Source organism: Acomys russatus, chromosome 3 (genome assembly GCF_903995435.1).
Source record: "Acomys russatus chromosome 3, mAcoRus1.1, whole genome shotgun sequence".
Classification (NCBI taxonomy): domain Eukaryota; kingdom Metazoa; phylum Chordata; class Mammalia; order Rodentia; family Muridae; genus Acomys; species Acomys russatus.
Genome location: NC_067139.1, coordinates 56,476,506 through 56,490,201, shown reverse-complemented (window position 1 = coordinate 56,490,201; position 13,696 = coordinate 56,476,506). Strand labels below are relative to the sequence as shown.

At 39.3% G+C, this 13,696-nt stretch overlaps 1 protein-coding gene across 4 annotated transcripts in view; it reads right to left on the bottom strand.

Annotated features, from left to right (window-relative positions):
* Positions 1-13,696, bottom strand: part of Erc2 (ELKS/RAB6-interacting/CAST family member 2) — a 925,224-nt gene that overhangs the window by 604,481 nt on the left and 307,047 nt on the right. For all 4 annotated transcript variants that reach the window (XM_051140768.1, XM_051140793.1, XM_051140783.1 and 1 more), the window contains exon 7: positions 12,979-13,146. In XM_051140768.1, the coding sequence (XP_050996725.1) occupies positions 12,979-13,146 (168 nt within the window). The remainder of the gene's footprint in view (positions 1-12,978; positions 13,147-13,696) is intronic.

Below are 13,696 nucleotides of genomic sequence, written 5' to 3'. Positions count from 1 at the left end.
GATTCATTTGTGGTGGGGAACCCCCACAATCAACATCTCTGAGGCTCCACTTTCTTCCTCTGTTTTATTGGCTTTTCAAGACTAATTCAGGGCCACGCATCACACTGGTGTTCAGTTACAGGGCAGACAATGAATTTTCCTAATCCATTTAGTGTGCTGACAGAGCCCTGTTCACAATTTATAGAATTTCCTTTTAGACATCTACCTATTTCACAGTTCATTAGGATTCAAACCGAACACCTGTGTTTATAAAGTCAGAAGCAATTTCATCCTAACAAGGTGTTAAATACACCATTTTCTGAGAACAGGAACAGCAACTGTACTAGACTCTTGACCTGTGGAAGGGGATTGTGTCACTGGGCATCTATACCATCTTCTAATGACCCAGAAACTGACATGCAACAGCCGCAGAATGTTTTCACTACAGCTCAGATGATCCTTGCATTCCATTTTGATTCTTTTGCCACAAGTCGTTACTGTTTGTACCTCAGGGGAGCAAGAGGCTGCCTGCGGAAGTCAGCAGGATAGGGAAAACCTGTAAAACAGCTATAAAGAGCAGAGGGCCAAGTCAGGTCCTTCTCTGGCTAGATACAGGGACACTTTTTACCACACTGGGTCTCACAAAGTCTGACCTTGGCTCATTTTTATGTGACCCCCCCCCCAACTTTCCACATCATTAATAAAGAAAGAATCAAAACAAAACCTGTGGACATTAGTGGAAGGAAAGTGTGGAGTTTGGTGCTGCTATCAACCGTGCTCTCAAAATGGGAGTGGGATGCATGCATCAGAGGTGGTGACCCCTATAATGACTGTGGTTCCCAACATTTTTTTCCTATTGGCAATAAAGCATTTTGCAGACCTCCCAACTGTGGCCACCATGATAGTTCCTGCTCTGCAGGTTTACGTCTTTTTCTTGCAGTTAAAAATGTTATCAATAAAAATTTCAAACGATGCCTTTCCCCCGCCACATAAAAACAGTTAAAACTTGTGAAACCAATAAGGGGACTGAACTGGAAAAAATATAAATGACAGGCAGACTTTCTTTGTATGTTTTCTTTTTTCAACCAAGTCCCTTAATTTATTAATTCTAAAGGCATTCCATGCAAGGCTTAAAAGCAGAACACTGTACACATGATGCCAAAGGGGTGTTTGAGAGCAGCCTGCAAAGCTGGCTTGGCTGTGTGCTATGGAAGTCTAAAAAAGCACCTGCGTTTGAAAATGCACTGACTATGCAGGGCAATCTGCCGCCGTCGATCTGAGGAAAGACAGTACTGATCACCTCTTGAAGTTTGAACTGATGTGGTGAGAAAGTCACTTCCCAGGAAGCAGGGCAGGAAGTGAGACAGGAAGCAGAAATCCCTCCCTGGAAATCTCACATAAAATAAAAAATATATTATGGCAACATTTAAAAAAAATAAAACAAGAGAACTACTCTCTTGTTCCAAGCTTGTGGGTCTTAAAGGCCTCGAGGTTCTTGAATATGGGGACCAGCTGCAAGGTGACACAATGCACGCATCTAGTCTTAGAGGCCATATGGTGTTCCCAACTCCCTGTCACACTAATCTTCATGTCACTGGAAAGTGTGGCAGAGAGCTGGTGTCAGAGCAGACAGAATAAAGAATAAGGATATGTGCTCTTTTATCTGTTTAACATATTCACTGTTAGAAATGTGGCTTTATGAGTCATCCTAAGACATTATAATCCAAGTTTGCTCCATGGTCAAGTTATCACACTGAGTCACTGGTGACTCAAGACATTGAAAGATGCCACCATGGGCTGAGAAAACACATCCCCCCTCTATCAGCACCTTCCATAAGATCCCTGGGATGATTATGCCGCTTTTATTAAGAATCTAATGAAATGTTTACATTAGAAAAGTACAATCTGTATATCACAGAAAATGTAGGGAACACTTGGTCTCTGCCTCTAAGACAGAGCACAGTAAATAACTGCCATCCATTCCTTTATTTTTGGTACTTAGAATACAACACACACACACACACACACACACACACACACATACACACCTTAAAAATAAGACCTTAATAAACAATATAAACTTTCTAAAATATGTTAACATCTCTAAGACTTTGAGTGATGGCCTAATTATTGTGAATATAGTGTTACTGTTATAGCCGCAGTGTTACCTTGAAGATTCATGCCCCTGGGTTATTCTTTTTTTTTTTTTTTTTTTTTTTTCCTTCTTACTAGAACAGTGTCTTGCCTAGTGAACTCATATATTAAGATATAATTATAAAACTTCACTAGGTTTCTGCATAAACCTCCATCCAGTTAGGATACCCACAGGAAAGTTTTTTCCTGGTGAAAACAGTTCAATACTTAGAACCCCAGTTGCTTCCATTCACATCTTCTCTGGATCTCTCTTTCTTTAACCTTAAGCCAGAACAATTTGGACAGTGATTTCATAGGTGACAATCAGGTTTAAGCATAGGCATCACATGGAAAATGTTAACCCACAGTTTCTAGAACTCATTTCGCCAGCCGCAGAACACTAGCCAGACATTTCCGTAATGGATCAAATGGGAACCAGAGAGACCAGAACTCCTGAAGTTAGGAGTCATCCCTGTGTACCTTGAACATCATTGAGGCCCAAGAAAAGAGCTGCAAATGGCATACTGTGCTATGCTACAAGTTGAAGGAAGGCCTGAGTGAGTTACACAGCCACCTGAGGCATCTCCAAGCATGGGCAGTAAACTCCTGTTGTGCCAAGGCCAGGAGTCTGCACCTCCACACAATGTACCTTTCCTCAAGGACACGAGCCAAGTGGGTCAGGCTTTTCTGAGAAACCTTGATATTAGCTTCAATTATAGTACACATAAGTGGACATTTTGAATAGTTTTCAAACTTCTATCTCTTAAGAGACTAGTTACTTATGTATTTATTACCATCTTCTTTTCTTCCTTTACTTATCTGCTCTTAGACAACAGAAAGAAGATGAAGTCTAGCTAAGAATCTACATGGGGTTACCAGTAGTGAGTGGTAATGAAATTGCTGGGAGTTTAGGACTCTATAAACCAATTCTGCATCATATAACCATGTGCTGAATCGAGTGTGTGCCTAATGAGAACAGTTTTGTTGTTATGTCTTACAATAACACATAAACGATGTTTGTGCCATATGTGGCACAAAAATATGTGCTAAGTAAATACATGCATGCCATCCACAGAGGAGAAGTCATTGCTCTCAGGACAATTTTGGAAGAGCCACAAGGTACCTGAACCTGTACGTATCACTGCATGTGAATATAAGTATGTCTTTACCAAGAGAAATTTTTTTGCAATGAATATCTATAGATTGTATGTTTTCATCTGCTTTGATTACATTTTAAAAATAAAAGCTATGGGCCTTTGCCATGGAACTCAGTGGCCTACACAACTCAATGCACACAACTCAGTGGCCTATACAACTCAGTGGCCTCACCTTTCAGAGTGGGGAACCTCTATATTCTTTGTTAGCTAGCAAGCATTTAGACAGTGGGCCAACTCCCTGACCTATCTGTAGCATAAATCAGTAAAAAACAAAAAACAAAAAACAAAAACAAAAACAAAAACAAAACAGACAGATGGTCCTGTAGACTATAACACATCTTCTAGAAAGAGTGCCTATGGGGTGCCATGACTAACTAGTGTTTTGGCATCAAGCTGAGTAGGCGAGAACGATGTGTAAAAAAAGCAGAAACAACGTCCTCAAACAAAAGAGCCAATGATCACTTAGGTAGTACTTTTATCTCTCTGTTTCAATTTAAGACATTAAATATGTAGCTGGACTGAACTGAGCATCTGGGGTCTATAAACACACAGGCTAAAGTTTCTTATGAAACTCACAAGGTTAAAATAGGATAGCTGAGAAATAATCTAACTTGTTCAAGCATCCTAACAACGATCAGCAACAACAATAACAATAGCACCGATATAGGAAACTCAGCTCGCAGTGAGAACATTTTACTACAAGCAAGGAGAGCACTTTCTTGATTTCTGAACTCAGACATGCCCCCATACACACAAATGTCAAGAGGGAGACAGTACGTTTCACATGCCTCCCACTCCTAAGCACTTTGTCCCTTCATTTTTCAAAACATTTTCATTCCAAATGCTAGGACTTGATCATTCCTATTTTTCAAGATGTATTGGTAATTACTTAAAAACAAGAAAAGTTGGCGCAAAGCACAAGCCCGTTCACTAGTTCCCCAACGGCTGAGCAGTACGTGAACTCTGGATGGCGTAAGATGATGTGTAGGAAACATTAAAGGAAATAGCAAAATAAGAAATGTGGCTGTGGGGTTCTTTGAAGATATTTTTAAAAATAAAATGTTATGTTAAGAGGCATGTGGTGTATCTCTGTACGCGCGTAATTATTATCCCACTGATTTATTGTACACATGTCAAAAAAAGCCTGGGTATTTGTACAAGTTGAAACTAACCAACCAAAGAGCCAAGCCACATAGCCACAGACCCAGACAATTTTCCTTCTACCTCTCCTCCTACCCTTTACCCTACCACCTCCCAAACACAAAGGTCCTAGGTGCAGAATCTTTCTTACAGAGAGGACCTATTATGCCAGTTCGGCGGCCATTTATACTGTGTCCTTAAAGGAATGACCAGTGACAGCAGTCATTTATACTATATTACAGATATATGGCTAAAGCCAGCTAGCAGCATAGATGTCCCAGAGAAGCCAGCAAAAATTTTCCCATTCTCTTCTGTGCTGGCAAGAGCCTTTTGGAAGGAGTCAGAAATCAAACCACAAGCAACTGTTCCATGTCACCTTTTCTGAGAATAAGCTCCTCATCCCTTGGGTGTGTTTTAAGTCACATCTTTCAACGCAGGACATAATGAGATGTCACCTAGCTCATCCAAAAACCACCCTCCTGTGTGTAACCACACATGAGGTAGGGAGACTGTGGTTTTCCTGTTGAGCTGATGAGAGGACATAGCACTTTACTGTATCCTACTCTGCCACCAGAGATCCTTTCACCATGATCCACCAATTAGAGCTAATTTCAACTAAATTGCTTTATTCAAGAGACAGATGTAGGTAACTTGTTCCTCTGTCTATACAGAGCAATCTTAATAGAAGGAAAAAAAGCAAAAGAAAATGCCTTGGATGTTTCCGCTAATAGACTTATTATGTCACACTCTCAACTTCAAAACTGGAGTGTAGAAATACCATCTCGCTGTTCTCACCGAGAGAGTAACTTCATTTCTACTTCAAAGCACCATCTCTCCATTGCACCACTTAATTATTGAACATGGGACAAAAGCTGCCTATATAATGTCACCTCTGTCTTTTTTATGAAATATGTATGGGTCTAATTTAAACTGTGTTGATTTGATAGAAGGATGGGTAGCAGACAACCACAGGCATCAGTGTACGACCCTGATGGGGAGACCTTTCTGAGCTGGCTCTCTTCACTCTTGCCTGCTGCAGAGGAATTGTCAGGGAACCTGTGTGCTGCCCCATACTCAGGAACATAATTACAATAACTTTAAGACAAAATATAGGTATAAAAAAAGTGCTTTGTAAAACAAAAGCTGTGCTTTTGGGTAAGAGTGAACAAGCTACCTGGCCTGTATACGATACGGATGGAGTCCTGGCTGGACACTCTAATGCCTGCATATTTGACCTGATTCACAAAGGTCACACTGTAAGGGTCAGCAATTTTTTCCTATGAAAGACAAGACAGTAAACACACTTGGCTGTGTAGGCCACAGAGGCTCTGTAACAATTGCCCAGCTCTGTTACAGCAAGAAAGCAGACCAGTAGATGAATAGACATGGTTGTTTCTAATAAGATTTTATAAAATCAAGCAAAGGTCCAGGTTTGGATCCCAACTCAATCCCTGGTCTAGGCAATGATTAGAGGGCAGAAATGTCTAATAGCGTAGCATTAGCCACATGACAAAGCCAAATGTGCAAAGCACTGTTGTTCTGACTAAAGCACTGCATTTTAGATTTTGCTAACTAAGTAAATGTAAATGGCCTTGTGTGGCAGATGGCGCAGCACTGAATAGCAGAGTTCTAGATACTCTGTACTGCTGTCCCTTCAAATGAAATCTATATGCTATAAATCCATGTGTTTAAAAAAAATTCCCATAACTTTCACTGAGGGCATAGACCTAATCAACAACTCATCTCATTCCTAAGGCAAATGTACGTACACATCCTTACCCATTGTCTATATATATAAAGACATGGTGCAAAGATCCCACACATACCAATTACATGGCCTTCTCACAAAGTAGGTCTTAAGGCAAAACACATAAATCTGCCTAGTTCACCACCATCTTTGCTATATTACCCATTGCTTTTGTCAGCTCTTTTATTTACAAATAATGCATGCTTTGCATTTACTCTAAGACCGAAAGGGTTAATCCAACCAGAAGAAGCAAGAAGAGAGGATAATAATGTGTTTATTTGGTATGGGGTGTTGGGTTGTTTTTGTTGTTTCTCTAAGTATGTTAACTTTCTTCATTGGTAAATTATGAATTACATTTACAAATGTCATCAAATAAGATATGAGCTAGTCTAATCATACTATACATTTGTTCAAATGTAATAATTCCAGATCTAAGTCCTTATGATTCTCAAATCATCAACAACAACAACTAAAAGCTCTAAAGCCAGGCGTGGTAGCACATCGTTAATCCTAGCAATCTGGGGGCAGAGACAGGCTGATCTCTGTGAGCTTGAGGCCAACTAGGTCTACAAAGTAACTTCTAGGACAGCCATGGTTATTAACACAGAGAAACCCTGTCTTGACCTGACCTCAGGTCTCTTAGCCAATCCAAGGAAAGTTTCCAGGTCCACACAGGCATGGGCACAGGCTCCAAGGTCCAGCTGAATGCCTGGCAGGGCATGCAGCACCTCTACACTGTGTCTCAGAAGGAACTGTGGGCTACAACACCAGTGTCTAAGTCTTCCTGACAAGAGGAGACATCACGATATGGACCACGGGTAAATCTGACCTCAGGCCATCCAGCTGGTCCACAGAAAGTTTCCAGGACTGCACTTAGGTCACTCACCTGATCCAACTGAAGAATTCCTGATACCCCACAGGTGAGGGGTCTCAACCTATAGTCGCTCATCTATAAGCTGTTCTCAACAGCCAGTGCAGGACACCAGAAACTACCACCCAACACCAGAGACAGCAAGATGGCTAAAGGCCAACATAAAAATACAAACAACAAAAGCCAAAATAATATGGCATCTCCAGAACCCAGTTATCCCAAAACAATCAACCCTGGAAACTCAAATACAACTGAACCACAAGAAAATGACCTTAAATCATTTGTAATGAAGATGATAACTGAGGAAATGAATAAAATCTGTAAACAAATACAGGAAGATACAGCCAAACATACTGAGGCTTTTAGAGAAGTGATGACAGAAGCCTATAGAGAGGAAATGAAGAAATCACTGGAAGAAATACAGGAAAATGCAAACAATTGGGTGAAGAAAATCATAAAACAGTTCAAGATCTGAAGATGAAAATAAAAACAATGGTAAAGGCACAAATTGAGGAAATCTCAAAAAGAAAAACTTCGAGAATAAAACAGGAACTGCAGAGGTAAGTATGACCAACAGATACAAGAGATAGAGGAAAGAAAATCAGGTGTAGAAGATACAATGGAAGAAATCGATGCAGTCATCAAAGAAAATGTTAAATCTAAAAAATTCCTGACACAAAACATCCAAGAAATCAAGGACACCATCAAAAGATGAAACCTAATGATAATAGGAATTGAGGAAAGAGAAGATGTCCAGATCCAAGGTCCAGAAAACATTTTCAACAAAATCATAGAAGACAATTTCCCCAATTTAAAGAAATAGATGCCTATAAACATACAAGGGGCCTATGGAACACCAAATAGAGTAGACCAGAAAAGAAAATCCTCCCAGCACATAATAATCAAAACACTAAATGTACAGAATAAAGAAAAAATATTAAAAGTGTAAAGGGAAAATGCCCAAGTAACATATGCCCGACTTTTCACCCAAGACCACAAAAACCGGAAGGGGCTGGGCAGGAGTCTTGCAATCCCTAAAAGATCACAGATGCCAGTCCATACTACTATACCCAGCAAAACTTTCAATAGCCATAGATGGAGAAAACAAATTACTCATGACAGAAACAAATTTAAACAGTACCTAGCCACAAATACAGCCCTAGAGAAGATACTAGAAGGAAAACTCCAACCCAGGGAGGCTAACTAAACTCAGGAAATAGATAGCTTCATTTTAGCAAAACAAAAATGAGATAAGCATACAAACACACTATCATAATCAACATCAAAACAAAAAGACCTAAAAGTAACTGATCATTAATCTTTCACAACATCAATGGTCTCAACTGTCCAATAAAGAGAAACAGACTAACAGAATGGAAGTTTAATAGGACCTGACATTCTGCTGCATACAAAAAACACACCTCAGGCACAAAGATAGACATTACCAGAGAGTAAATGGCTGGAAAAGGTCTTCCAAGGAAATTGACACAAGAAGCAAGCCGGATTAGCCATTCTAATATCTAATAAAATACACTTTCAACCAAAATTAATCAGAAGAGATGAGGAAGGACACTTCACACACATCAAAGTAAAACTCAACCAAGATGACATCACAATTCTAAACACCTATTCCCCAAATGCAAGGGAACCCACATTTGTAAAAAAAAAATTAGTAAAGCTTAAACCACAGATCAATCCCCTCATATTAATAGTGGGAGACTTTAATACCCCTCTTTCACCAAAGAACAGGTCAATGACACAGAAGCTAAACCAAAAAATAATGACACTAACAGATGTCATGAATCAAATGGACCTAACAGATATCTATAGAACACAAAAGACTTTACCTTCTTCTCAGCACCTCGTGGAACCTACTCCAAAATTGATGATATGCTAGGTCACAAAGCAAGCCTCAACAGATACAAGAAGATTGGAGTAATACCTTGTATCCTATCAGACCACCATGGAATAAAGCTGGACCTCAAAAATAACAAAAATAACAAAAAGTCTACACACACATGGAAACTGACCAACTGGGTTAGAGAAGTAATAATGAAAGAAACTAGGAATATCCTAAAATTCAATGAAATTGAAAGTATAACATACCCAAATTTATTGGACACAATGAAAGCAGTGCTAAGAGAAAAGTTCATAGCACTAAGTGCCTTCATAAAGAGATTGGAAACATCTTATGCAAAAACTTAATGGCACATCTGGAAGCCCCAGGAAAAAAAGAAGCAGACACACCCAAGAGGACTAGACAGCTGTAAATAATCAAACTCAGGGCTGATCAATAAATTAGGGACAACTAGAACAATTCAAAGAATAAACAAAACCAAGAGCTGATTCTTTGAGAAAATCAACAAGATAGACAATCTCATAGTGAAACTAAATAAAAGTCAGAGAGACACTACTCAAGTCAACAAAACCAGAGATGAAAAGGAGGACATAACAACAGATACTAAGGAAATCCAAAGAATCATTAGGTCTTACTTCAAAGGCCTTGTGCCACAAAATTTGAAAAATCTAAATGAAATGGTAAATTTTCTTGATAGATTCCACTTACCAAAATTGAATCAAAATCAGGGAAACAAATGAAATAGTCCTGTATCTCCTACAGAAATAGAAGGAGTCATCAAAAGTCTCCCAACCAAAATAAGCCCAGGGCCAGATGGTTTCTTTCAAAGAAGAGCTAATACCAATACTCTTCAAACCATTCCACAAAATAAAAATGGAGAAACATTACCAAATTCATTCTATGAGGCCACAGTCACTTTGATACCTGAACCACACAAAGACCCAACAAAGAAAGAAAATTTCAGACCAATTTGTCTTATGAACACGGATGCAAAAATATGCAATAAAGTAACCCACAAACTAAATCCAAGAACACAGCAAAGATCATTCATCAAAAACAAGGAAGCTTCATCCAAGACATGCAGGGATGGTTCAATATATGGAAATGCATCAATGTAATCCACCATATTAAAAAAACTGAAAGAAAAAAACCACATGATCATTCCCTTAGATGCTGAAAAAGCATTTTGACAAAATGCAACACCCACTCATATTTAAAGTTTTGGAGAGATCATAGATACAAGGAACATACCTAAACACGATAAAGGCTATATACAGCAAGCCTATAGCTAACATCAAATTAAATGGAGAGAAACTCAAAGAAATTCCGTTAAAATCTGAGACTAGACAAGGCTGCCTACCCTTTCTATATATCTCTTCAATATAGTACTTGAAGTTCTAGCTAGAGCAATAAGACAACAAAAGGAGATCAAGGGGATCCACTTAGGAAAAGAGGAACTCAAAGTATCCCTATTTACAGATGATATGATAGTATACATAAGTGATACCCAAAATTCCACCAAAGAACTCCTACAGCTGATAAACACCTTCAGCAAAGTGTCCAGATACAAGATTAATTTTCAAAAAATCAGTAGCCCTCCTGTATATAAGTGACAAATGGGCTGAGAAAGAAATTAGGGAAACTAAACCCTTACAATAGCCACTAATAATATAAAATATCTTGGTGTAACTCTAACCAAGCAAGTAAAAGACCTGTTTTTAAAAAAACTTCAAATCACTGAAGAAGTAAATTGAAGAAGATACTAGAAGATAGAAAGACCTCTTATCAATATAGTAAAAATGGCCATTCTACCAAAATCAACCTACAGATTCAAATGCAAACCCTATCAAAATATCTACACAGTTCTTTACAGATCCTGAAAGATCAATTCTCAATGTCATATGGAAAAACAAATAACCCAGAATAACTAAAGCAATCCTGTATAATAAAAGACTTCCAGAGGAATCTCTATCCCTGATCTCAAGCTGTACTATAGAGAAAAAGTAATATAAAGAGCATGGTACTTGCATAGAAGTAGGCTGGTTGATCAATGGAATCAAATTAAAGAACCAGAAATAAATGCACTCACCTATGGACACTTGATATTTGACAAAGAAGCCAAACCATACAGTGGAAAAAAGATAGGATCTTCAACAATGTTGCTGGTCTAACTGGATGTCTACATGTAGACAATGTATACAGATCTATATTTATCACCCTGCACCAAACTCAAGTCCAGGTAGATTAACAACCTCAACATAAAACCAGACACACTACATCAGTTAGAAGAAATAGTAGAGAAGAGCTCTACTCACCAACAGCTCAGGCTCTAAGAGCAACCATTAATAAATGGGACCTTATGAAACTCAAAGCTTCTGTAAGGCAAAGGACACTGTCAACAGAAAAAAACAATGACAGCCTACAGACTGGGATAAGATCTTCACCAACTGTACATCCAACAAAGGTTTAATATACAAAATATATAAAGAACTCAAGAAATTAAACACCAACAAAATAAATTATACAACTAAAAATGGGGTACAGAGCTAAACAGAGAATTCTCAACAGAGGAACAAAAAATGGTAGAGAAACTCCTAAAGAAATGCTCAACGTCCTTAGCCATCAGGGAAATACAAATGAAAATGACTCTGAGAGTCCATCTTACACCTACCTGAATGGCTAAGATCAAAAAATTCAAGTGACAGCACATGCTGGAGAGGATGTAGAGAAAGGGGAACACTCCTCCATTGCTGGTTGGAGTGCAAACTTGTACAAACACTTTGGAAGTCAATCTGGTGATTTCTCAGAAAATTGGAAATAGTGCTACTGCAAGACCCAGCTATACCACTCCCGGGCATATACCTGAAAGACACTCACCATATAATGAAGACATTTGTTCAACTATGTTCACAGCAGCCTTCTTTGTAATAGTCAGAACCTGGAAACAATCTAGAGGTACCTCAACTGAAGAATGGATAAAGAAACAGTGGTACACTTACACAATGAAATACTACTCAGCTATTAAAACCAAGGAAATCTTAAAATTTGCAGGCAAATTGACAGAACTAGAAAAGATCATCCTGAGTGAGGCAACCCAAACCCAGAAAGAAACATGATATATACTAGCTTATAAGTGAATATTAGCGCAAAGTAGATGTCCTCTGAGAGACTCCATCCAGCAGGTGATTGGGATCGGGACAGATGCTGGGACTCGCTGCTGGACTCTGGGTGGAACACTGAGTGGTATGGAAGAACTGGGGAATGGAAGGACCCAGAGGGCTGAGGAACCCCAGAAGGAGACCATCACGGCTGGCAGATCTGGACCCAGAGGTGCCTGCACAAACTGTGGCACCAACGAAGGACAATGCATACAGAACCTAGATCCCCTTGTTCAGATCTAGCCAATGGACAGCTCATTCTCCATAGTTGTGGGGAGATCAGAGACTGCCTCTGACATGAACTCCAGTGCCCCTGATTTGATCACTTCCCTTTGGTGGGGAGGCCCAATGGGCAGACAGAGGAAGGGGAAGCAGGCTGTCTGGATGAGACCTGATAGTCTGCGGTCATATGGTGGAAGAGAAGGTCACCTTCTGTCAGAGGTCTAGGGGTGGAGAAAAGGGCAGAAGAGGGAGAGCAGGTGGGAACGTGAAGATATAAGCAAGGAGATGACAATCGGGATGTAATCTGAATAAATTATAATACATGTAAAATTTTTAAAAGAAAAATTGCATCAACAATGGAAAAAATAAAATAGAAAAATTCTAAATGTGAAACAAACCCCTAGGATGTGTAACATGACATAAATCGACAGGAAACAATGACGTCAGTCTTCATCTTCATTTAACCCACTTCAATGTGAGACTGTCTTCTCATGTTTGGTCTCGGGTATTGCTGCGACCTCAATGGGAGGGTCACAAACCTATGATACACACAGCAGGTCTCACCTTCCAAAAGAAAAAATCCAGAAATCTGTGAATTCCAAAACACATCTGGCCCCAACAGCTTTGGGACGAGGTTCTCTCCAGAATGCCTCAGAATGAGCATGGATATGGCTAAGGGTCTCTGCTCTCCAGAGGCCCAGGCAGCACCTTACCTCTGTCTGAAGGATGGCAGCCCTCTGTTCTTTGGCAGTAAGCGACTCTTTAAGCACTTCAATGTGTTGCTTGCAATCAGAATTTTGATTGCTAAGGGTTTCAAGCTTTGTTTGTAAGGCAAGAAGTTCTGACTCCTTCTTGGAAAGTTCCTGCTTCAGCTGATCAATCTGCAAAACAAGACAATCACAACATCTTAGATAAGCCTGTTTGAACAGTTTATATTTGACAATTGCTCTTTCTCTCTGTTTTCAATAGCCAGCAATTCTAAATCCAGCAGGAAATGCCATGAATCTGCCTAAAGAGATAGCCCTGGTCTGGAAGAAGCCCTATAGGGACAAGTATGTAAGCAGATGCCTTCCACCTCACTGAGACCATAGGTCTGCAATGACATGAAAGGTTCCTGCCAAAAACCTACTTGTCTCTGAAACCCCAAAGCCTAATGTCATTATGCAGACTACAGTAGGAGGGGGCAACTTAACCCAAGATACAAGTTCCCAGTGGGGACAGTAATTCAAGGGTATAATTTAAAGACAATTCTCAAAAGAAAAATAATTTAAGATATTAAGGCCCTTATTTTATTTCTATTAAACATAAAGACAAAAGAAATATGTGTGTGTGTGTGTGTGTTATAAAAAAAAAAAGCAATGTAAGAAACATTCATCATTCAGTAACCAAAAATAAAAATAATTAAAATCAATATTATTCCATCTCACATCT